The sequence below is a fragment of the Aureococcus anophagefferens genome, assembly GCF_000186865.1.
Source record: "Aureococcus anophagefferens unplaced genomic scaffold AURANscaffold_11, whole genome shotgun sequence".
Lineage (NCBI taxonomy): Eukaryota > Pelagophyceae > Pelagomonadales > Pelagomonadaceae > Aureococcus > Aureococcus anophagefferens.
This window is the reverse complement of record NW_008705571.1, coordinates 201,442-225,124: the sequence shown is the minus strand read 5'-3', so window position 1 is coordinate 225,124 and position 23,683 is coordinate 201,442. Positions and strand designations below refer to the sequence as shown.

Sequence of the window (23,683 nt, the reverse complement as noted above, 5' to 3'; positions counted from 1 at the left end):
TTGCTGGCCGCTTTGTTTCCTCTTTTTTAGCGACTTCCATCCTTGCACTCTTCAAGCAAACCAACGACACGATGGTTCGATAGCGCCCCAACAAGACGCCCTTGGGGCAGCCTACGGAGATCGGCGGGGCTTACGCCCGAGTACCCGCCCGACCAACCCTCGTCATGTCGCAGGACCGCCCGCCGAACTTCCTCTGGAGCGTGACGAATTCCCTGGGCTCCATCGGCCAGCGCTACCGGAGGAAGCGGAAGCTCGACGCGCCCATGCCGCTGCCGCCGATGACGCTGTCGCCGTCCTGGTCGCTGCCCGTGACGGCCCAGGGGTCGACCTACGACGCCGCGCGGCTCCTCGCGGCGTCCGTGGCGCAAAACCCGCCGCGGGAATTCCTCGCGGAGAAGGACATGGCCATCACGCTCGTGCAGAAGCGGATCCGGCGGAACCAGTGCCTCGCGCGGCTCTGGGACGTCGAAGGCGGCGGCCTCTTCGTCCAGTGGCAGTGCGTGAAGATCCAGCGGCGCTGGCGCGGCACGCGGGGCCGCGCGGAGGGCCACGTGCGCTTCCACCGCCACGTCTTCCTCGCGGCCGCGCGCATCAACGCGCTCTACATGGGCATGCGCGCGCGGCGCCTCGCGCGCGAGCTCCGCGTCGCCATCGCGGAGCAGGCGGCCCTCAAGCTGCAGACGGTCTACCGCGGGCGCCTCGGCGCCAAGTTCTTCATGAAGTGGCGCGAGATGCGGCGCACGGAGAGCGTCAAGTTCCTCCAGCGGTGCTACCGGGGCTACCGGGGGCGGTTGGCCCACTGGCAGCGGTCGCTGCTCATGACCCACGCCGTGTCGCGCCTCGCGGAGCTGACCGCGAAGACGCGGGAATTCAAGGCCCTGCGGAAGCGGCACCGCCTCGACATGCCGCCGGAGGCGCACCGCTACGAGGCCGACGGGGCGACGCTCCGGCCCTGGGCGGCCGTCGCGACGGACGTCGCGTCGGCCGTCGTCTACGAGGCCGAGCGCCTCGTCGCCGCGACGCCGCCGGACGTGCGCTACGCGGAGGGCGTGCTGCTGGGCGTGGCCGACGACAAAGACGACGCCGCGCGGAGCCCGCTGCTCCACGCGGCGCACGCGCTGCTCGTGGGCGCGCAGGAGTACGACCTCGCCGCGGACGTGCTCGCGGCCGCGCGGCGGCGGCGGCCCGGCTGCGCGGCGACGCTCTACGCGAGCGCCGTCGCCTTCCAGCTCGGCTGGTCCGTGACCACGAAGCACAAGGTCGCCGCGCCGGACCGCCTCGACCGCGCGCTCGCGCTCCTCGCGGCCGCGCGGCGCGTCGACCCGGACCGGCGGGGCTACGCGTACTGGGAGTTCGCCTACCTCGCCGGCGCGCGGCGCTGGTCGCCGCGGAGCGCGCCCGTGCGCTGCATCGTCGGCGTCGCCATCAGCTCCGTCCACGGCGACCTCTACCTCGAGCGGAACAACGGCAAGTACGCGTCGACGGGCCCCGAGCGGCTCCGCGAGGCCAAGGTGCTCAAGCGGTCCAAGTTCCAGTACGGCCTCGCCGTCGAGTACGACCCCGACGAGGTCTACCTCGAGGTCAAGACCTGCGTCTCCGTCAACTCGGCGCTCTTCATGAAGCGGCGGAAGAAGTTCGTGTCGCGCGTCCGCCCCGTGCCCCTGGACGCGCCCAAGGAGCGCGAGTTCGGCTCCTACGTCGAGGCGCCGCCGGAGGTCGAGGAGCGCGGCGACGACGGCGACGACAACTCGTCCCTGGCGTCGCCAACGTCCGCGCCGACGCCGCCGCCGCCGCCGGCGGGCGACGGCGCCGCCGGCGACGAGGGCCGGCCCTGGGTCGTCAACGTCTACGAGTGCGTGCCCAAGTACGTCTGCTGGGCCGAGGAGCGCACGGACGACGGCACCCCGGGGCGGCGCACGCGCGACTACGTGCTCCACGAGTCGGACCTCGACTTCGCCGTCGCGAAGCACTTCCCCCGGTCCGAGGCGCTGAGCGCGAAGAAGAACGGCCAGCTCGCCGACGTCATCCACGGCGAGCTCGTGCTGGCCGTCGACGACGACGCCGCGGAGCTCGACCACGACCCGGCGCGGCCGCCCATGCGCCTCGTGCTGCCGGACGTCCGCGACGTCCGCGACAGCGAGGCCGCGAAGCGCGTCGAGCACTTCTCGGCGCAGATCCTGCAAAGGGGCTACAAGGGCTTCGACAGCCGCAGCCTCTTCAAGCGCATCTTCTTCCAGCTCAAGCAGCGCGACATCCAGTCCACGCGCCTCGCGATCCGCCGGGCGAAGGCGCACCTCCACCGGCTCCATCTGCACCGCGCCGCGGCCTACCTCCAGTCCCAGACGCGGGGCGCCCAGCGGCGCCACCTGATGGAGGTCCAGCAGCGCGCCGTGCTCCACCTCCAGCGGCGCACGCGGGGCATGCGCGCGCGGAAGAAGCTCGAGGAGGAGGCGCGGCGCAAGCTCGAGGGCGCGCACGTCGAGGCCGTCTACAGCAAGGGGCGCACCGTGAGCGGGACCTACCTGATGCTCACGGTGAAGCGCTGCGGGCTGAACTTCAAGTTCGTCGGCCAGGACATGGAGCAGTGCCTGGCCTACTTCGGCTACGTCCACGCGCCCGCGGTGCTGAAGCTTTTAGATAATTGGCACGCGGCCCACCCCAAGGACCCCATCCGCAAGTGGCAGCACAAGCGCGTGCTCCAACTGCTGCTGGACAACGTGGCCCTCGTGTCGCCCATCACGGCGCCGACGGCGGAGCTCGCGAACCTCGACGTGCGCCGCGCGCTCGTCGTCGACCCGGACCGCGGCGCGAAGATCGCCGGCCCGGGCCTCCAGGAGAAGGCGCTGGACCGGTTGTTGAAGGACACGAAGAAGTGCCTGCGGGACCACCGCGCGCGCGTCGCCGCGGACCGCAAGAAGCAGGCCGCGCGCGGCCTCCCGCCCACGGAGCCGTCGAGGCAGCAGCGGGAGATCGCCAAGGGCCGCTTCAAGGCGCGCCTCGGCGCGAACCCCATCTCCGCCAAGGTCATGGCCGCGAAGCGCAAGGAGGAGCGCAAGGCCGCGCGCGCGCGCGAGGAGGCGAAGCAGGCCAAGGAGGAGCGCGAGCGGAAGGCCGCCGCGGGGCCGGCCGCGGGCGGCGACGACGCGGCCGTGACGAACTACCTCGACGACGAGCCCGAGCCCGACTCCGACTAAGACGTCGCTAGGGCGTCGCGCATGGCCGCCTCCCAGACGGGCCGGGACCGGAGGATCGGGTCGTGCTGGAGGTCCGCGTACTCGACGTAGCGCGCTCCGAGCCTACCGGCGTAGAGCCGCGCCTCGTCGACGAGGACGTCGTCCGTCGACGCGACGATGAGCGCGGGCGCGACGCCCGCGAGCTCGTCGTCCGACGCGTCGAAGGGCGAGAAGTCCGCGGAGAAGCGCGCGTGTTCCCGGCCCCGGGCCCGCGCGCCCCAGACGTAGGCCAAACCGGGCGGCGTCGTGACGACGGACGACGCGAAGGCGTGGTCGCTCCGGTTGCAGTAGCTCGCGAAGCGGCCCCAGTCCGACGCCGCGAGCATGGGCGCGACGAGGACCTGGAGCGCGACGGCGACGCCGTGCTTCGCGGCGCGGATCGCGAGCGACGCCGCGACGGCGCCGCCGGCGCTGTCGCCGAAGAGGACGATCTTGGCGTTGGGGTGCTCCTCGATGGCCAAATCTAAAATCGCCTCGGCCTCGTCGACCGCGTCCGCGCCCGTCGCTTTGGGCGCTAAAGTGTACTCGGGAAGGTAGACCGCCGCGCCGAGGCGCGCGGCCGTGCCGGCCAATCGAGGCGCGTAGTAGGACGCCGCGGAGAACGACACGAAGCCGCCGCCGTGGATCGCGACGACGACGCTCGACGCGTTCGCGGGGCGGACGCGGAGCGCCTCGGCGCCGCCGCGGCGCACCCAGGACAGGTGCTCGAAGCGCAGCCCGAGGTCGTCGAGGCTCTCGCCGGGCGGGCACTGGGACGACGACGTCTTCGACGCGCAGACGCGGACCGCGTCGCCGGGCGCGCCGAACGCGTTTCGCCACCCGCTGAACGAGTGCCAGCTGCTCTCGAGGCCCGCTTCGAAGGACCGCTCCAGGGCGGAGACGCAGCCGTCGTCGCGGTAGGAGCGCTCGAGCTCCGCCGGGGCGAAGAGGCGCGTGCTGTTGTCGCGGCTGCTCGCGTCGAGCGACGCGAGCGACAGCGTCGAAGTTTGAGAGGACGTGAGTGCGAGGACCGCGAGCATCGCACCGAGAGCCGCGCACGCGATGCCGCCGAGGGCGGGCTGCCACGATGAGCCCGACATCGTCCCTGAAAGTGGTGCACCGAGTTGACGATGAAGTATAAAGTTTTAGTTGAGCTTGAGCCCGACGCGATGCTCTCGATGTGAGGCCTGTTCTTGCTCGTCGTACACGTAACGCGACGCATGCGTGCCGGCAGAGCGACGATGTCCGCCCTGCTCGCCTGGCTCCTGTTGCCGTGCGGCAGCGCTCTCCAGCGTCTCGTGACGTCGCACGGCATCTCGTCGTCCGACGCCGCCGCGCTCGTCGCCGCGGCGCTGGAGTCCACGGGCGTCGTCTTCGAGCCCGTGCCGCTGGCGGGCCTCTGCCACGAGCGATGCGCCGTCTTCGAGGGCATCCCGCGGCGGTCCGAGCTCCTCGACGGCATCGCGGCGTCGCTCGACGAGCGGGGCGTCGCGCCGCTGCTGAGCCTCGGCTCCGACGACGCGCCGTGGACGACGCCCGAGCGGATGCGCGGCCGCTTCGACGCCGCCGTCCGCGACCACAGCGACGCCTACGGCCTGCGCGTGCCCGTCGCCACGCGCGCGACGGGCTGGACGCCCGACGCGTGCCGCGTCGTGGACAACGTCGCGCTCGACGGCGCCTGGGCCGACGGCGACGCGCGCTACTGGGACACGTCGCGCGTCGTGTCCATCGACGGCCTCGTCGACGACGCCCTGCGCGCCGAGCTGCTCGCGCTCTGCCGCGCGGACCCGGTCAAGGGCGTCGACCGGCGGAGCTGGCGCCGCGGCGCGCTGCGGGACGTCATCGGCGGCGACGACGACGTCTCGGGCGCGTGCTGGGGCCTCGCGGAGACGGCGATCCGGCGCCTCTGCGACGAGACGCGCGTCCCGGAGCCGATCCGGGAGGTCCAGTCAAGGATCGCCGCGTACCTCGCGCGCCGCAACGACGAGGCCGTGGTGCTGAGCCGCATCTCCGCGGCGGCGCTGGACGGCGTGACGCCCCTGACGGCGAACGCGCCGGTCGCTGCCGACGGCGACGCCTACGGCTGGCACATCGATGGCGACCCCATGCTGCTGCCGAACGGGCCCTGGACCGACTTCCACGGCCGGTACCCGAACCGCGCGCCGGGCAAGCCCCGCTGGGTGTCCGCCGTGATCTACCTGCCGCACGAGTGGCGGGACGCGTGGGGCGCGCCGACGCGCTTCCTCGACCCGCCGACGCGCGAGGTTCTGGACGTCGCCGCGGCGCCCGGGCGCGTCGTGCTCCTGGACCAGGACATCACGCACAGCGTCCAGGCCCCGAGCGCCGCCGCCGGCGACCGCCCGCGCTACTCGCTCGTGCTCAAGCTCGTCCTCCACCCGACGGCCGCCGGCCAGGTCCCGAGCATCGCGCCCGAGGACGGCGTGCGCTTCTTCGGCTCCGCGTCGCGGCCCGACGACTAAAGTTGAACGAGCTTGAACGGCATCATAAAGGAAAGAAAACCAATCGCGAGAGACGCGATGTGCTGCGCGCAGCCATAGGCCGCGAGGGCCTCCCAGCGCTCGAGAGCGGTCGCCCCGCACCACATCAATCACCATGGGCGAGGCGAAGCGCCGGCGCTGGTGCGCGCCGTGCTTCGACTGCCTGTCCAGCAACCGGAACTACTATTTTATCCACATGTGCCAGCGCTTCGCCGTCATGTGCTTCGAGTGGAGCATGCTGATCCTGGGGCCCTGCCTCATCGTCACGGTCATCGCGCTCGTGTCCTGCGAGACCTACTGGGCGCTGAACGTGCTCGTGCCGCGCTTCGCGGAGCGATGGTCCGCGCGGTGGTGGGCGCACGCGCTGTGGATCGCGTTCCTCTGCTTCAACGGGCTCTTCAACTACTTCTCCTGCGTGCTGACGAACCCGGGCACGCACGACTCGACGGTCTACCGCGACCTCGTGCGCGCGGCGAGCGTCGACGGCACGCTGTCGGCCGGCGACTGGCTCGACTACGCGCGGACGCACGACGTCGACGGCGCGTCGACGGGCGCCGACGTCGAGGCGCCGACGTCCGCCGAGTCGAAGCGCCTGACGTCGGGGGCGCGGCCGCCCCGCAGCGCGCCGGCGCCCGGGTTCCACACGCGGCTCAGCGCGTCGTCGTGGCTCGAGCGCGGGCCCTACGAGTGGGGCTACTGCAAGCGGTCCGCGGGGCCCAAGGCGCCGCGGAGCCACTACGACCACGTCACGCGCAAGCTCGTGCTCAACATGGACCACTACTGCCCCTGGATGTTCAACTGCGTCGGCTTCGCGAACTACCGGTACTTCGTGCTCTTCCTCTTCTACGTCTCCTGCGCCTGCGCCTACGGGATCTGCCTCACCTTCGCCGACTTCGTGCTCATCGCCGGGCCCCGGAACCCGCGCATGATCCGGGGCGTCCGCGTGACGAACCAGATGCGCACGGCCGTCATGTTCACCTTCGTGCTCGCCGTCTCCGTCGGCCTCGCCGTCGCGATCCTCTTCGGCTGGCACTGCTACCTCGTGCTCACGGCCCAGACGACGATCGAGTTCTACGGCAACCACACGCTCCGGCTCCGCGCGCGCGTCCGCGGCGAGCGCTTCCGCAACCCCTACGACCGCGGCTACGCGAACAACTTCCGCCAGGTCTTCGGCGCGGCCCACCCCCTCATCGCCGTCCTCCCGAGCTCGCGCAAGCCCCCGGGCGCGCCCTGGCCCGCGCCGCGCGCGCGCGCGACCGTGGACGTCGTCTAACACAACATCACAGGTTATCGGAGGCGCCCGTGGACGCGCGCCGCGGCGCGGGCTCCTCCGCGGCGGCGCCCGCGTCGCCGGCGCGCGCGGCGCGCGCGTCCACCAGCCGGTCGATCTGGTCCGGGAGGTCCGCCTCGAGCTGCGCGAGCATCTGCTGGAGCTTGACGAGGCGCTTGCTGACGTCCGCCTCGGTGCCGCCGCCCTCGAGCGTCCGCTTCCGCTTCGTCTCCGCCTCCGCGAACGCCTTGGCGACGACCTCGTGCCGGAGCTCCTCCGCGCGCGTCGCCTGGGGCCCGAGCTTGTACTTGTCCCGCAGGATGGTCATGGACTTCTCCCAGGCCTCGGGGTGGTCCGCGAGGAGGCCCTCGAACTGGTCGCGGCTGATGATGGCGCACGTCACGAACGTCCGTGCTTTTATGGTCGCGGTCCGCTGGCTCTTCGTGAGCAGCGCGACGTCCCCGAAGTACTCGCCCTCCCGCAGGCTGCACACGATCTGCTCGCGCTGGATCTTCTCCGTCCGCGTCGACGGCGACTCCGGGTCCGAGAGCGGCGACGCGGGCTCCGCGGGCTCCTTGGCCTCCTCGGCCGGCGGCGACCCGGGCGACACCTTCTTGTTCCGGAGGAAGCCGCTGCCGCGCGTCACGGGCGTCGTCGACGACCCGACGGTCGGGGCGTCGCGCTGGAGGAGGCCCCGGAGGCCCCGCGACGTCGGCCGCGGGCTCGGCCCGTCGGCGCGCTCGGCCGCGCGCGGCGCGCCGTCGCCCTTGGCCGCCGCGTCGTCCGACGCCTCCGACGCGGCGGAGTCGAGCCGCTCGCCGGGCTTGTCGCCCCAGGACGGCGGCCGCCCCGCGGACGGCGGCCGCGGCGCCGCGGCGCCGAAGACTGGCGCGATGCTCCGCGACAGCCGCCGCTTCGGCTTCGCCGTGAGGCCCGGCGCGTGCGCCGCGCCGCCCGCGGCCTTGAGCGCCGCGGCCGCGGCGGCCTTGGCCTCCTCGGACTCGCCCTTGGAGTTGCGCCGGAGCCGCTCGAAGAGCTTGTCGCCGAAGGTCTGCCGCTTCTCGTCGTCGAGTTTGGCGGAGCCCCGGCTCTTGAGCTTGGCGTCGCGCGTGACCTGGACCTCGGCCTCGTCGATGCGGAAGACGTCGACCGTGCCCGACTTGATGAAGAACATCTCGTGGCCGAACTCGCCCACGAGGATGATGTAGTCGTCGGGCATGTAGAACTCGACGCGGACCGCGCAGACCAACCGCTGGACGACCTGGGACGGGAAGAGCCGGAAAAAGGGCACGTTGAGGATCATGTCGCGGCACCAGAAGAGCCGCACCTCCTTGGCCAGGTTCGGGCTCAGCTCCGGCAGGAAGAGCGCGATCTTCACGCGGCCGTCGAGCGTGTTGTGCTCCTCCCAGAGCCACTTGTAGTAGGCCAGGATGCGGTCCTGGAGCACCTCGGGCAGGTTGTCCTGGCGCATGGCGTCGTCGAGCTTCGCCAGCTTCTTCCGGTAGGCCTGGGGCCGCTCGTTCATGTTCGAGATGAGCACGGAGACCTGGCCGAAGACGATCGCGAGCAGCACGGCGCAGATGATGATGGCGACGATGGCGAAGGCGAGCTCGCGCTCCGCGGAGATGTCGATGTCCTCGCCCATGAGGATGAGCACGCTCTCGTAGAGGGCCATAATATAAAGCCAGCGCCGCGACGTGTCGCCGTAGCGGACCTCCCCCGCGCCCGCGTCCTCCGCGTCGTCCCCGAAGTCCTCGCGCGCGTGCTCGTTGAAGGCCTCGACGCGCCGCTCCCAGTGCTCCCGCGTCGTGACGCCGTGCCACGCGCAGGCCGTCGCGTGCATGATGACCATGAGCACGAAGAGCAGCAGGAGCACGTTGAGCGCGTTGCTGTACTTGGAGAACTGGAGCGTGTCGCGGAACCGCGACCGGCCCGGGCCCGTGTCCGCCTTGAAGGCCGCGAAGGTCTTGAGGACCTTGGCGAGCCGCAGCGCGCCGAGCGCGGCCGGCGCGACGCGCCTCCCGGCCGCGAGGCGCGCGGCCGCGAGGCCGAGGGGCGCGAGCGCCGCGGCGTCGACGGCGAGGCAGCGCCGCGCGTAGTTCTCGCGGATGCGCCGCAGGCTCCACTCGACAGCGCTCCGCGTGACCTGCGCCTCCGCGGCGGCCGCCGCCGCGTCGCCCGCGACCTGGCGGTGGAACGCCGTCCGCAGCTGCACGCCGACGTCGAGCGCGAAGAGCGCGTCCGTCGCCCAGGCCAGGGGCGCGAAGGCGCGCCAGGCGCGGAAGGACAGGCAGAAGGGGACGACGACGACCTGGCCGACGACGGCGGCGACGATGAGCGCGCCCCACGACCGCGCGATCGCGCCGTCCGGGTCGAGCACCGCGTCGCTGAGGCTCGCCCAGGTGCCGTTGTCGGGCCGCGCGCCGCTCCGCGCCTCCTTCGTCGGCGTCGACGTCTTCCAGTTGCGCATCATGCACCGCGGGACGGCCTGCTTCCAGCCCTCGCGCTTCTCCGCGGCCTCGAGCCGTTCGATCTCCGCGCGGACCTCCTCGAGCGTGCCGCACTGGAACAGGTGCTGCTCGCCCGTCGACACGGAGAAGACGCCCCGGTCCTCGAGCGCGGCGCGGAGCGCGACGAGCTCGTCCGCGATCTCGTGGTGCGTCTCGACCTTGGCGACGAGCGCCGGGCACGTCGCCCGCAGGAACGCGAGGATCGCCTGCTCCCGCAGCTGGCGCGGCGCGTCCTCCTCGCTTTTGTCCCGCAGGAAGTCGCGCTCCTCGGCGAGCGTCGCGAGGATGAGGGCGACGCGGCCCGCGTGCGACCAGCCGCTCTCGCCGCGCTCCCCCCGCGGCGCGAGGACGCGCACGTGCTTCGACGAGCTGAGCGCGCGGTTGATCCAGGAGCTGTCGCCCTGCTGGGCCGTGGGCGTCGTGCGCAGCTTGAACTGGTTGACCATGGACTCGTGGTCGCGGCCGAGCTTCTGCGACTGCATGATCTTCTCGAACTTCTCGGCCGACATGAGCATGCGGCCCAGGTTCTTCTTCTCCTCGGGCTTCTCCGGCGACTTGGGGCTGTCGCCCTCGCCCGTCAGGTCGCGGCTCTTGCGCTTCGCCAGCGTCCGCATCGTCAGCTGGCGGATGAGGCGGTTCGGCCTCTTCGTCGGCGACTTGCCCTCGCCGTCGTCGCCCTCGAGGGACGCGACGCTGTCCTTGGAGCCCCGCTGGGTCCGCGGGCTCGCGCCGTCCTGCCCGAGCCCGTCGATGACCGTGGAGACGACGTTCCGCAGGCTCAGGCGCCGGCCGAGCGACGCGCCGATCGACGTCCGCCGCGTGAGCGACGCGCGCCGCGCGCCGAGGGACGCGCGCCGCGCGCTCAGGTTCGGCGGCGGGCCCGACGCCGTCGGCGGCGGCTTCGCGGGCGCCGCCGCCGGCGCGCCGGCGTCGGTGTCGCGCCGGTCGGACCGCGCGAGCGCGTTCGACCGCAGGAGGTCGCCGCGGCCGTCGCCCGCGGGCGGCGGGCTCCAGGAGCCCTGCTCCTGGTCCTCGGGCACGGCCTTGGCGAGCTCGAGCGGGTTGCTCAGCTCGCTCGACGGCGGCCGCTCCTCCAGGAGCTCCTTCTCCTCGCAGAGCGACGAGAACGACGGCGTCCGGCTGCAGACGCTCCCGAAGCTGTTGCGCGAGCTCCGCCGGAACTGGTAGGGGTTCGGCGCCGCGATGGCGCGCATGATGTGCTCCGGCGACGTCGACGCGACCGCCTCGGCCGCCGCGGCCGCCTCCCGGGCCGCGCGCGCGACGTTCTGCGCCGACAGGCGGTACCCGTGCGCCTCGAGGTCGTCCCCGGCGGGCGCGGCCGCCGGAGGGTCGCTCTGCTTGGACTCGGACGTGCCCGCGGCGATGTAGGCGTCGAGCTCGGCGTCGGACGCGGGGCTCGACGACCGCGGCCGCTTGGCCTCGGCCTCGGCGTTCGCGGCGAGGAACGCGCCCAGCTCCTCGTCGCTCAGGCCCGCGGCGGCGCCGGACGCGACGGACCCGTCGGCGCGGGACGTGCCCGTGCTCGGCCGCGACGTCGCGGCCGTCCGCGAGCCACCCTCCTCGCTCGTGTCCGTGGGGCGGGACTCGTTCCCGTAGGCCGCGAGCTCCTCGTCCGTCACGCGGCCGCCGGCCGCCGACTCCGGCGCCGGCGCCGGCGCCGCGACCTCCTCGACGATCGGGAGGCCCGCCGCCTCGGCGGCCGCCGACAGGTCCACGGGCTCCTCCATGGAGCTCCGTCAGTCACGGCCGCATTGCAGCCCCCTGCGAAACCAACCAGAGGATGGCATCATTCAAAGTGCACCATACTCGTCGCGAAGGATACTATATTTAGGTTGCATCGGTTCACACGGGCCTCGATGAAGTCCTCGATGGGGCGTCCTCGAGGGCGTCGTGTGTTTCGTGTGTGTGAGTCCACTTAGCCGAACAAGCGCCAGCGGCGCGCGACCGCTTCCTGGTCCGTCGCGGGACGACGAAGCAAAATCCCCGCGGCCTACTTCTTCAGGTCGTACCACTTGAACTTGGATTCCTTGGGCTTCTTCAGGGTGACGACGATCTTGTTCGGCTTGACCTTGAACGCGCCGCTCTCGATCTTGTCGTAGAGCTGGGGCACCGCGAAGGTGTGGACCTCGTCGCCGAGGTCCGCGACGAGCGTGACGCTCTTGTCCGTGCACTCGAGCGACACGGCGCCCGGCTGCTGGAAGCGGCCGTCCTCGATGGGGATGTAGATGCGGATCTTCGTGTCCTCGTCGAGCCACGAGTACTTCGTGATCGCGAGCTTCCTTCGTTCGCGGACAATCTCCGTTTTCTCGAGCAGCTTGGGCTCCTGCGCGGGGGTTCGAGTTTTTGAGATGCGCGAGCGTGCGCGGTTACCGAGCCGGCGCGACGACGCGCGCCGCGGCCCGCGGCGCCGTCGGCGCCGTCGGCGCGCGAACGCTCTCGTTTCGCCGCGGGCGGCCTTTCGCGCGCGACGGCGCGCGCGCGCGCCGTCGACGAGCGCGCGGCGCGAGCGCGCAGCGGACGCGGCGAGCGCGCCGCGTCGCCGTCCCAGGCCGGCGCGTTGTTCCGGTGGCCGTGCGCGTAGTAGTACGCGTTGTTGCCGCGCTTCGCGATGTTCTCCTGGAGCGCGTTGCTATAGTTCTCCTCGGCGTCGTCGGCTGTGGTCTGCTCGACAACGGGTTCCGGCTCTGTCGGTGTGGTCTGCTCGAGCTCGGCCATCGTGTTCGCGTTCGCGTTCGGTCGCCGCTGCGGTCGCTTAGCAGTCGGGTTTACAGCTCGACGAGGCCGGTCGAACAGCGGCTCGCTCGCCAGCGTTTCGCCACACTTGAGAGTGGGTGTCGCACTTGGCCTCATGGAGGCGCGCGCGTCCGGCCCCAAGGCCGCCAGGTCGACGGCCGGGGCGGTCCTTTTATCACTCGGCACCGCCTTCGTCGTCGCCGGCTGGTTCGGCGTCCCCCCGACGCTCCCCCTCGCGACGCAAGACGAATTCCTCGAGACACCTAGCGAGACCAAAAATACGCGAACCATCTCCATCTACAAGCGCACGTTCACGTCCGTGGACCCCCTCGCGGACGCACAACTCCTCCGGGAGGGCTTCGGCCTCGAGACGATTCTCGCGGAGGAGACCCTTTTCGAGGGCGAGTCGCTGTGCGCGGAGCGGAGCGCGTCGAGCACGCTCGACGGGTTCCAGATCCACTTCTTCCGGAGCTTCGTCACCGCGGGCTGCGACGACGCCGGCGCCGCCTACCCGCAGCGCTGGGCCGCGGACCAGAGCGACCCCCTGCCGAGCCTCACGTTCTACGCGCCGTCCGTCGCTCCCTTCGCGGCGCGACTGCGAGGCGTCAACGCGTCGTTCGCCGTCGCCCGGGGCGCCGACGACCTCACGTCCCTGGTCGCGCGGCTCCCCGGCGCGGGCGTCGACATCGAGGTCGTCGCCGAATACGACGCGGACGCGGAGATCACGGCGTCGTTCGCGTCGCGAGACCGGTGCCCGAAGGCCTTCGCGCTCGACGACTCCCTGGACGTGCTGCGCGCGGCCTACGCGACCTACGGCGGCGGCACGGACGCCGCCACGGGGCTGCCGTCGCTCCTCGTCGTCTCGACGACGTGGCCGTCGCTCGACGCGGCCGCGACGCCGACGTTCCTGGGTTTGGCGGCGTCGGCCTACGGCGCGACCCTGGACGTCGACGCGACCTACGCCGACGCCTGCACGGTGACGTCGACGCGCTTCGAGCGCATCGCCGCCGCGACGCCCGGGGGCGCCTTCCCCGGGCGGCGGCTCTCGCCGAAGACGCACCTCGTCAGCGTCCGCAGCGTCGAGCGCCGGGACGCGGACGATACGATCCTGGCGGACCTGACGGCGGCGGCGGCCGACGCGCACGCGCGCAACATGCGCGCGCCCGAGAGCGGCTGGGACGCCTTCCTCGACAGCCACGTGGGCCTCAAGTTCAGCGACGACATGACGCTCGACGCCGCGCTCGACGCGTTCCGGGCGAGCCCGACGACCTACTTCCACTCCCACGCGACGGGCTACGCCATGGAGCACGGCGCGGGCGACGCGGGCGTCCCGGGCTCCGTCTGGGTCGCCTACGCGGGCGACCCCTGGGCCTTCGAGATCCAGGGCGCGTACGCGAATCCGCCCCACGCGTTCTCCGTGCTCGACTACTGCTCGCCGACGTCCGTCGGCGACAACACGCTCAACACCATCGTCGACGTGTCCGGCGCGACGCGCGCGGGCGGGCCGCCGCCCGACTAACGCCGGGAGAGACGGACGACGGGTGCTTACAGTAGGGGGCGGGGCGGCGGGGCGGGTCACTTGATCTCGAACTCGACGCGGGGGCCCTTGAATATCCGGTCGAAGTCGTTCTGGCCGAGGCGCTTCCACATGAGCAACTTGAACGACGCGTCGTCGAGGTCCCCGAGGCTGGACGCGTCGCCCTTGAGGCCGGCGGCGCCACCCTCGGCCTCGGCGCCCTTGCGGAAGATGCGTTTCATGTCCTCGGCGTCGAAGACGGAGCCGACGTCCTCGAGCTTGTCCTCGAGCTCCATCTCCTGCTCCACCGTGAGCTGCACGTCCGCGCCGGCCTCGAAGATCTTCCGCATGTCCTCGGCGTCCTCGACGGCGTCGAGCCGCGCGGACCGCATGGACTCGACGGCCGCGGCGTCGCCCGCGGCGACGGACGACGCCCGCGTGTCGCAGCGGAGGGTCGCGGCGTCGGGGCGCGGCGCGAAGCCCCGGGACAGGCCGACGAGCGACAGCAGCACGAGTTTGCGGGCGCGGCGGCCCATCTCTTCGGGTGTCGAGGCGGGGGCGATGCCGATTCGCGTTTACGAGGTCGTCGACGCTAGCAGTGCGTCGGTCCCGAGCGCCTTGTTCAGCGGGGCGACAAAGATTCACCTGGCTCGGGGCGCACGGCTGACGAGTGCGTGTGTCTCGAGCTTCGTCTCGCCCGGCAAGCTTTGGATGTTGGGAGCAGCTTCGACTCGATGAAGCCGTGTTGCAGCGTCCTGACGCCAATATCCGTATACGATTACGCTAGTCGTCCTCCTCCTCCTCGTCGTCCGGGTCACCCGCCGCATCACCCGCGCCGCCGCCGCCGAACGCGGCGGCCATCTTCTGCTCGGCGACGAGCTGGCGGCCGCGGCGCCGCGCCTCCTCCTCGGCCTCGGCCTTGTCCTGCTCGCGGCGGATCTCGGCGCGCGTGGCGCGCTCCTCCTCGGCGTTGATGGACGCGTAGAGGTTGCCGAGGGCCGTCTCGCGGCCGCGGACGCCGTCGGCGGCGAACGCGGCGCGCGCGGCGTCGACGCCCGCGCGCGCGGCCGCGTAGTCCTGGGACGCCAGGTCCGCGACGGCCTTGCGCAGGATGCGGTCGCCGGCCGTGTCCGTCGGCGCGGCTTTTCGCCGGTCGAGCGCCGCGAGCGACTCGGCGCGCGCGGCGCGCGTCTTCGCGAGGTACGCGTTGACTTGCGTCTGGAGCTCGCCGCAGAGGGCCTCGCGCTCCGCGCGCCGCGCCGCGTCGTCCTCAATTTCCGCGTAGCACTGGCGCGCGAGGTCCACGAGGTCGCGCGCCTCCTGAAAGCTCGTGTCCTGGAGCGCTTTGACAGCCTCCTGCAATAAATAGTCGCCGTCCTCGAGCGCGCCGAAAAGCGTCGACGGCGCGCGGTGTCGTATAAGCGGTGGTCGGAGCGCGGTGAGGAATGGCGTGGAAATGACCAAGCAGAGGCTCAGGAGCGGCCGCTGGAGGGCCACCATCGGGGTCCTCTGGCATTCGAGGCTGTGGCAATGGAGTCTGACACTGGTCCAGAACAGGCGTCTACTGCGACGCCCGCGCCGGCGGCGGCGCGACCGCCGTCGGCCCGCGCGGCCGCGGCCAAGATGGAGACGGAGAACGCCGCGGCGCCGGCCCCCGCGCCGCGGCCGCCGCGCAAGGCCAAGTGCGAGCCCGTCGTCGACACCACGGACCTCGACGCGCTCGCGAAGCGGCGCGGCATCGCGCCCGACGTCGCGTGGGTGTGCTGCGACAAGTGCGGCAAGTGGCGCGCGCTGCCCGGGACGACGAACATGAAGCGGCTGGAGAAGCGGAAGTGGTTCTGCGCCATGAACCCCGACCCGAAGCGGAACACGTGCGACGCGCCCGAGCAGGACTGGAACGCGAAGAACCTGAGCGCCGAGGACCGGCGCGTCCAGGGCTTCCTCGGCGGCTGGGTCAAGCGCCTCCGGAAGGTCGACGCGGCCGAACAGCGCCTCGCGGACCTCGGCCTGACGCGGCCCAAGAAGCGGCGGCTCGACGACGTCGAGTACATCCAGTGCTGCGACCCGACCTGCGGCAAGCTCCGCGCTGTCTCGAGCTGGATCGACGGCAAGGCCCTCGCCGCCAGGGGCGAGTGGTTCTGCGTCATGAACAACTGGGACGAGGCCGTCGCGTCGTGCGCCGCGCCCGAGGAGCTGCCGTAATAGTGGAGTGCTCTGATTATGTCGCCCGAGTTGTATCAAGTCCAGGGGAACCGCGAGGAGCTGCCGTAGCATTCCGAATTAGACCAAGTCCCGGGGCACCGCGCCCCAGTCCAGGGCCGCGGCGCTCAGCCGCTCGAGCCCCGCGCGGTGCGTCGCGACGGACGCGGGCGCGTCGCCCGCCGTCGCCGCGCCGATGACGAAGCTCGCGAGGCCCAGGAGCACGCCGCGGTTCGCGTCCCGGGCGAGCGCGTCCGGCGGCGGCGCCGGCGCGCCCGACGCCTCCGCGAGCGCGGCCGCGTACGCGGCGCGGAGCGCGCCCTCCGCCCGCCGCCGCTCGTCGACCGGCGCCGAGAGCGCGACGAAGTACGCGAGGTCGTAGCCGCCGTTGCCCAGCGCGGCGAACTGCCAGTCGTAGACGACGACCGCGCCGCCCTCGTCGACCATGAGGTTCGCGGCCCGGAAGTCGCCGTGGAGCAGCGTGAGCGGCGGCTCCGCGAGGCGCCGCGTGAGGGACGCGTAGACGCCCGGCGCGGCGACGGCGTCGACGAGCGCCGCGGCCTCGGCGCCCAGGTCGTAGACGCCGCCGGCCTTGACGCTCGCCCAGCACTTGACGAAGAAGGCCTCGATGAAGTCCGCGAGCTCGACGTGCACGGGCATGACCGGCAGCGGGCCGCGGTCGAGCGCGTCGAAGGCGCCGAGGAACGACCCGTGGAGCCGCCCGAGCGCCGCGGCGCCCGCGGCCGCGTCGCCCTCGCGGAACGGCCGGCAGCCCGACGCGGCGAGGTCCTCGAGCACGAGGCAGAAGTCGCCCGTCGCGGCGCTCAGCGCCGACGCCGCGCGCCGCGGCGCCCGGATCGTCGTCGCGTCGAGCCGCCCCGCGAGCGCTTCGTAGAAGAAGAGCTCGCGCGCGTACCACTGCTGCGTCGCCGCGACGGACAGCGCCGCGGGCGACGTCGGCGGCCGCTTGGCGACCAGCGTCCTCGTCTCGCCGCCGCGCCGTCGCAGCGCGACGCGCGAGATTGACCCGTTCTCGCCGGCCTCCATCGGCTCCTCGCCGTCCACGTCCTCGCCGTCCTCGACGTCGCAGCCGTGCGCGGCCAGCCACTCGGTCGTGAGCGGCGTCGGCGCGATCGTCCCGACCATCGACGCCATGGTTTGTTGCAGCCGGTGCGTCCAGTGGCGGCGGAGGTAGAGGAGCATCAGCAGTACTGCCACGAGCTCACAAAGCCGTCGCTGAACCGCACTGTGAGGGGCAGCCCAAACAAGCATTCTTCAGATTTGTTAGAACTTGAAGCGATGCTGAATGCTCTCGACATTTGAAGCGCTCTCCGATGGCGCTGTCCAGCGCAGCCCCGGGGGAGGGTTTCCGTCGGGAGCTGCCCTCAGATGAGCGTGTCGATCGCGTTCGATGGGGCATTGCCCGGGATAGACCACGAGATCTGAGGGCGAGAACGCTTCGGAGAGCGCGGCGTCTGGGGCCCTGGATGGGCTGCCTCGGGGCGTCACGAGGACCCGATCGTCGCCGGAAACGCGGGTCCTCGCCTCAGATGACGATTCCATCCGGGTCATGGGTCGATGGGATGGCCTCGGGGCCCTCGACCTTGGGCTGGGGGACCTCAGGTCGGTCCCCGAGGGCTGCGTGGCCGTGGCGCCGTCTGAGCTCGACCTGGTGGACTCGATGATTTTGGGCTCCCCCGAGGAACCCGCCGGGTTGGACGCGACGGGGTCGATAAAGAACGATCTCCGCTGCTGCGATGGCTCGAAAACTATCTTAGAGGGGTCGCGAGGGGGCAGCGCGTCGCTTCCCACCCACTCTACCTCCCCGTTCCAGTCGCCACGCTGTCGTATGAGCGCCGCGTCTTCGCATGTGCCTCACCCTCATCCTTGCGGCCCTCGCAGCTGCTGGGATCGTTGCACAATTCTGCATATTCGCGGAGCGGCGGGCCCTCAAAGACGGCCATCCCATCGCAGCGCGCCGTCAAACGCTTCACGCAAAGCAAAGGCTATCGTTGAGGTAGATCTACTAGTATAAAACGCGAAGTAAAGCATCAAAACGTCGATCGGTGCCTCGGTGCCGGGAGCGAGGCGAAATAACACGCCATCCCTTTCGGTTGCCACATCGCCGGACGAGCGCGTAGCTGCTCGGGCGGGCAGCCCGATCGCGCCGCGAGCATGGAGAAGGGCGAAGGGCTCGAGCTGGAGTACGAACTGGAGCTCGAGCACACCAGCCCGCAAACTTCCTTCCTGGAGGACGAGGAGCTTCTCATGGCCGAGGTCGACCTCGACGACATGCACAACAACGTGAGCCTGAGCGACACCCTCGCGCGGACGCGGGCGGCGACGGTGCCGAACTCGCAGAGCCGACGAGAGCGCGCGACGCCCTCGCCGGACGTCGAGGCGTGCGGCACGATCTTGAAGCGGCCGCGGAACCTCTGCGTGAAGTACGTCGTGCCGTGCCTGCCCGGCTCCCTGTTGCTCTCGGCGACCTCGTAGTCGCGCTCGTGTGTACGGACTGGACGCCACCGCCGCGCCCGCGTACTCAATTCGCCCCGCACCGCTCGTTCGACGACCCTAAGAAGCCCCTAGATTGGTACCCGTACGAACCGCGGTCGGCCCGCGAAGTCGACGTAGGTCTCGCAGGCGACGATGGACGAGAGGCGCGCGGGGCCCGTCTCGTCGAGCTCCATCCAGACCGCGCGAGCTCCGCACCGCCGCGCGCCGTCGAGCACGTCGCGCGCGACGTCGAGGCCGTCGGCGCCGCCGTCGAGCGCGCCGCGGTCCTCGAAGTCGAGCACCTCGGGGGCCAGCCCCGCGAGGTCCGCCGTGGGGATGTAGGGCGGGTTCGAGACCACGAAGTCGAAGGCGCCCTCGAGGTCCGCGGCGCCGCGCTCGTCGACGCGGTACCGCGCGGCGTCGAAGCCGAGGCTCGCCGCGTTGCGCCGCGACAGCGCGACGGCCGCCGGCTCGACGTCGACGGCGACGCAGCTCGAGCCCGGCGGGAGCGCGTTGAGGAGCGCGAGGCCGAGCGCGCCGGAGCCGCTGCCGACGTCCGCGAAGCGCGCCGGGCCGCCGGGCCACCAGTCCAGGACGAGGTCCACGAGCTCCTCCGTCTCCGGCCGCGGGATGAGCACGGGCGGCGCGACCTCGAGCTCGACGTCGTGGAACGCCCAGCGCCCGACGATGTACTGCGTCGGCTCGCGCCGCAGCCGCCGCGCCACCATGGCGTCGAAGCGCGCCGCGGCGGCGGGGTCCAAGTCGTCCCGCGCCGCGACGGCCTGCGCCACGGCGCTCCGGCTCGTCGCGCCGAGGACGTGCGCCAGCAGCCACTCGGCGCTCGCCTCGGGCTCGGCGACGGACGCCGCGCGCAGTCGTTCGACTGCCGATTGCAGCGCGTTGCGGACCGAGGAGTGCCGGCGCGTCGGTAATCGGATGCTCTGGCTGCTGCGCTGCAGCGCGCTGGCCGACGCAGCCACCACCAAAAGGCGGCGCATTGCTGTGCGCGATCGAGAGGACAATGGTGAAGCCCCATTGCCGCGATGTTTCCCCTGGGGCAGCCTCGGTCTGGACCATCAGGACTGGCAGAATGGACGACCGCGCGTCCTCGGTGACCGGGGCCAAGGCCGCGGAGCAATATCTCGCGCACCACCACGCCGCGAACGACGACGACGACGACGACCTCGACGCGGCGCTCGTCGCCGCCATGCTGGAGGCCGACGTGCGCGAGTCCGCCGTGCCCGTCACCACCGGCCTCCAGGTCATGGCGAGCCCCGCGGAGCTCGACCGGGTCGAGGCGCTCTTCGCCCGCCTGGAGGCGGGCGACGCCCTCGCCGGCGGCGGCGCGGCGCTGCCCGAGGAGCGCATGCGGCGCGTCGTCCACGGCGGCTGCCTGCAAAAGGTCGGCACGGAGGCGACGTTCAAGCGCGAGCACGCGCGCGAGGTCTTCGTGCTGAACGACGCCCTCATCGTGGCGACGCGCGCCGACGGCGAGAAGCACGGCTGGTGGCGCGGCAGCGGCGCGTCGTCCGCGACGGACGACGACGACGACGGGACGTGCCCGCTGCTCGCGAAGCAGTGCGTGCCCTGGGCCGACGTGCTCTACGTCGAGGACCTCCGGTGGGACCTGGCCGCGAGCCACGCGAAGCCCTGCTTCGAGATCGGCACGACGGCGCGGAGCTTCCGCTTCCTGGCCGCGGACGCGGCGGACCTCGACGGCTGGCTCCAGGGCAGGACAAGAGAGCGAAATTCCCAACTTCAAAGCCTCATATCTCGGCCATTTTCCACTCGTTTCGGCTGATTTTTGGACGAGCGATCATCTCTCGGAACGGTCTCGAAGCGTGGATGCTTTTTCCGGAACGCGCGCGCGCGGAACACTCACATTGAAGCGACGTTGAATCACCCTTTTGCTGCCCAGGCTGGCTCCGGCACGTCGCCGCCGCGTTCCTCGGCGTCGCGCGGGAGCTCGACGCCGGCGGCGCCGCGACCATCGGCTGGCGCCACGAGAAGATGCGCGGCACGCTCTGGTCCGCCTGCTTCCTCGGCGCCGCGGGCGCGCTGCCCGCGCTGTTGAAGGCCGCGGACGATTTGGACGCGCGCGACGGCGACGGCTTCGCGCCGCTCCACTACGCGGCCTACGCGGGCGACGCGAGGGCCGTGCGGTCGCTCGTCGACGCGGGCGCCGACGCGGGCGCGGCCGCGTCGCCGCCGCCGGGCGCCACGGGCGACGCGGCGGACTTCCGCGGCGCCGCGCCGCTGCACGTCGCCGCCTGTGTGCGAATCAAATCTTCAACCCGACTTCAATGTGCGCGTATGCGACCGTTTTGACACAAACATTTCCGCTGTGCTTCGAGAACTCGATGAGAGCAATCGATCAGTTCAAAAATCAGCCGAATCGACTTCGATGTGACCGAGCGAGAGAATTTCAAAGTTTGGTCGGGACGTCCCAAACCAGTGGTTGATTCCGGCACAGGTCGCCGCGGCGTTCGGCCACCGGCCGGCGATCGCCGCGCTCCTCACCGCGGGCGCGGACGCGCGCGCGCGCGACGCGCGGGGGCGCACGCCCTTCTTCGCGCTCGCGGCGTCGCGGGTCTGCGAGCACGCGCCGCCGGGGTCGCCCGCGGCCGCGGCGCTGCGCGCGCTGCTGGAGGCGGGCGGCGCCGACGACGCCGCGGCCGGCGGCGAGACGGCCCTGGGCGCCGCCGCGGCCCGGGGCCACGCGCGCGCCTGCGAGATGCTCTGCCGCGACCTCGGCCGCGACCCGAACGAGGCCGACGACGCGGGGCACGCGCCGCTCCACCGCGCGGCGGCCAACGGCGACGAGGCGACGGTCGCCGCGCTGCTCGCCGCGGGCGCGCGGCCCAACGCCGTCGGCCGCGACGGCCGCACGCCCCTCGACGCGGCGGGCGCCAACGCCGCGGCGGCGGCGGCCCTGGTCCGCGGCGGCGCGCGGCCGAGCGCGCGCGGCGCCTTCGCCGCGGAGCGCGCCGCCTGGGCCGCGCTCGCGCCCGCGGAGTCCGACGCGCCGCCGGCCGCGGCGCCCGCGCACGCCTGGACCGACGACGCGGCGTCGCCCAAGTGCCTCCTCTGCGACTTCCACTTCACGCTCGTGCACCGGCGGCACCACTGCCGCTTCTGCGGCATCCTCTGCTGCGGCGCCTGCTCCTCGAAGAAATGCCACCTCCGCGCGCCGCCGCCGCCGGACGCGGGGCCGACGACGGGCGCGCGCGCGGCGGCGAACGCCGCGCGGCGCCGGAGGAGCTTGAAGGAGGGCGGCGTCGCCGAAATGCTGCGAAGCTGCGACGCCTGCTTCAACAAGCGGCGCGCGGCGCGCGCGCCCGCGCCGCCGCCCGCGCCGCCGCCGCCGCCCGCGGCGCGGCGTGACAACCCCGCCGGGGCGCTGGCCGAGGGCATGGAGGCGCTCCAGAAGCGCGGCGAGCAGCTCGAGCAGCTCAACGACAAGGCCGCGGGCCTCGAGTGCGCCGCGGCGGACTTTCGCGCGAACGCGCGGCGCCTCCGCCAGCAGCAGGAGGAGCGGGGCTGGTTCTAATGTCTCCGAGGCTTATGACGACGGCGCGGGCGCGGGCGCGGAGCTCGGCGCCCGACTCTTCTTCTCCGCCTCGTAGGCGAGGCCGCGCGCGATCGTCGGCGTCGCCGCGCCCTTGCAGTAGGCCGCGAACTCGGAGAAGGAGAGGGCCCCGCTCTTGTCCGTGTCCATCTCCGTGAAGATGAGGGCGAGGTCGGCGTCGGTGACGTGGGCCCCGACGCCGACCTGCCGTCGGAGCACGAGCGCGAAGTTCTCGCGCGTGACGCGGTTGTTGTGGTCGATGTCGAGCTTCTTGAACATGTCGTGGTAGTTGACCTTCGCCGGGTGCTTGTGGATGCCCGACACGCGGCTGCCCTTCTCTTTGGCGATCTCCTGCGTGAGGTGGTAGAGCACGAGGTGGATCGCGTCGAGGCCGGCCGGCTCGGCGACCTTCGACGACCGCGCCTTCTGCGTGACCTTCTTGTCGCTGTAGTGGGGCATGTCCTCCGTGACCTCGCCGCTGCCGTAGGTGCCCGTCGCCGTGCCGTCGTCGTGGCCGCCGCCGAAGCCGCCGACGAGGCCCCAGGACGTGTTCCGCACCTGTGCCGAATTCAACCACTGGTTCGGGTGGTCCTGACCAAACTTCAGAATTCTCGAGCTCGGTCAAATCGATGTCGATTCGGCTGATTTTTGGAAGAACCGATTGCTCTCGTCGAGTTCTCGAAGCAAAGCCGAAGAAGTTGCGTCGAAACGGCCGCGTACGCTCACAATTGAAGTCGAGTTGAAGATTTGAATTCGGCGCGGTTCCGCACGTGGCCCTGGTGGTGGTGCGGCGACGTCCACCGCCCGCCGCGCGCGAAGGCCGCGAACTCCTGGAGGCTGATGGTGCCGTTGTGGTTGTCGTCGACGGCGTCGTAGACGGCCATGAGCTCGTCGTCGCTCAGCTCCGCGCCCTTGAGGCAGAGCACGCGGCGCATGACCTTGTTCCATTCGTCGCGCTCGATCTGCCGGTTCCCGTCGAGGTCCACGGCCTTGAACATGGTGTGGTAGTTGACCGTCGGCGCCGCGTAGGTCTCGCCGAAGCCGCTGATGGCGTTGTCGCCCTCGTGGCTCAGCACCTGGTGCAGCTTGAAGAGCACCTTCTCCGCCGCCGCGAGGCTCTCGGGCGCCTGCAACGACTGCGCGAAGGAGCCCGTCGCGAAGCCGCCGGGCGCGAGGTGCTCGATCTTCTCCGCGTTCCCGGGGTGGTCCGGGTGCAGGTACTTGGCGGGGACGCTCGACGCCGCGTCCGACGGCGCGTCGGCCGGCGCCGGCTCCGCGGGTGTTGCCGTCGTTGCCGGCGGTTCCGCGGGCTTCGCGGGCTCGGCGGGCGCCGCCGCGTACTTGCTCGCCACGCCCTTGAGCGTCTCGCAGCTCACCTTGCCCTCGGCGTCCTTCTCCAGCGACTCCCAGGCCGCATCGTCGAACTCGGCCACGCCCGCGCCCGGCGCCGCCGCCTTGGCCTCGTCCTTGCTCAGGGTCGTCGCCCCGGCGCCCATGGTCGGGGTGCTGCTCTTCGGGTTGCTCTTCCGGCCAGCGAGTCGGGCGAGCGAGAGCACCGAGAGAGAGCGGCTGGTGTCGGCGCTAGCTCTATGAATGCGGGGCTGCACTTTGCTAATTCGCAAAACCTTTCCTTTAGCGATCACTGCATCGTTGCCACTGA

General features: G+C 71.8%; 7 protein-coding genes across 7 annotated transcripts; 4 read left to right on the top strand and 3 right to left on the bottom strand.

Annotated features, from left to right (window-relative positions):
- Positions 1 to 164: 164 nt before the first annotated feature.
- Positions 165 to 3,194, top strand: AURANDRAFT_64618 (hypothetical protein; the record flags this gene model as incomplete). Its single annotated transcript, XM_009039530.1, has 1 exon — positions 165 to 3,194. One exon carries the CDS (start codon positions 165 to 167, stop codon positions 3,192 to 3,194), a length of 3,030 nt encoding a protein of 1,009 aa, XP_009037778.1.
- Positions 3,195 to 4,453: 1,259 nt separating this feature from the next.
- AURANDRAFT_64617 (hypothetical protein) lies at positions 4,454 to 5,692 on the top strand (the record flags this gene model as incomplete). Its single annotated transcript, XM_009039531.1, has 1 exon — positions 4,454 to 5,692. The coding sequence occupies one exon, from the start codon at positions 4,454 to 4,456 to the stop codon at positions 5,690 to 5,692; it is 1,239 nt and encodes a 412-aa protein (XP_009037779.1).
- Positions 5,693 to 5,945: 253 nt separating this feature from the next.
- Positions 5,946 to 6,983, top strand: AURANDRAFT_27507 (hypothetical protein; the record flags this gene model as incomplete). The annotated part of the gene is made up of 1 exon (XM_009039532.1): positions 5,946 to 6,983. One exon carries the CDS (start codon positions 5,946 to 5,948, stop codon positions 6,981 to 6,983), a length of 1,038 nt encoding a protein of 345 aa, XP_009037780.1.
- A 343-nt stretch (positions 6,984 to 7,326) lies between these two features.
- Positions 7,327 to 8,343, bottom strand: AURANDRAFT_15540 (hypothetical protein; the record flags this gene model as incomplete). Its single annotated transcript, XM_009039295.1, has 2 exons — positions 7,327 to 7,479; positions 8,101 to 8,343. Coding segments are annotated over 2 exons (396 nt in total), but the record flags the coding sequence as incomplete, so codon positions are not given.
- Positions 8,344 to 9,430: 1,087 nt separating this feature from the next.
- AURANDRAFT_71744 (hypothetical protein) lies at positions 9,431 to 17,114 on the bottom strand (the record flags this gene model as incomplete). The annotated part of the gene is made up of 6 exons (XM_009039294.1): positions 9,431 to 11,834; positions 12,635 to 12,751; positions 13,070 to 13,151; positions 13,824 to 14,298; positions 14,579 to 15,116; positions 16,047 to 17,114. 6 exons carry the CDS (start codon positions 17,112 to 17,114, stop codon positions 11,502 to 11,504), a joined length of 2,613 nt encoding a protein of 870 aa, XP_009037542.1.
- A 1,020-nt stretch (positions 17,115 to 18,134) lies between these two features.
- AURANDRAFT_64614 (hypothetical protein) lies at positions 18,135 to 20,783 on the top strand (the record flags this gene model as incomplete). Its single annotated transcript, XM_009039533.1, has 3 exons — positions 18,135 to 18,403; positions 19,545 to 20,245; positions 20,374 to 20,783. The coding sequence occupies 3 exons, from the start codon at positions 18,135 to 18,137 to the stop codon at positions 20,781 to 20,783; spliced, it is 1,380 nt and encodes a 459-aa protein (XP_009037781.1).
- Positions 20,784 to 22,017: 1,234 nt separating this feature from the next.
- Positions 22,018 to 23,519, bottom strand: AURANDRAFT_64613 (hypothetical protein; the record flags this gene model as incomplete). Its single annotated transcript, XM_009039293.1, has 2 exons — positions 22,018 to 22,581; positions 22,794 to 23,519. 2 exons carry the CDS (start codon positions 23,517 to 23,519, stop codon positions 22,018 to 22,020), a joined length of 1,290 nt encoding a protein of 429 aa, XP_009037541.1.
- Between the last annotated feature and the right edge of the window lie 164 nt (positions 23,520 to 23,683).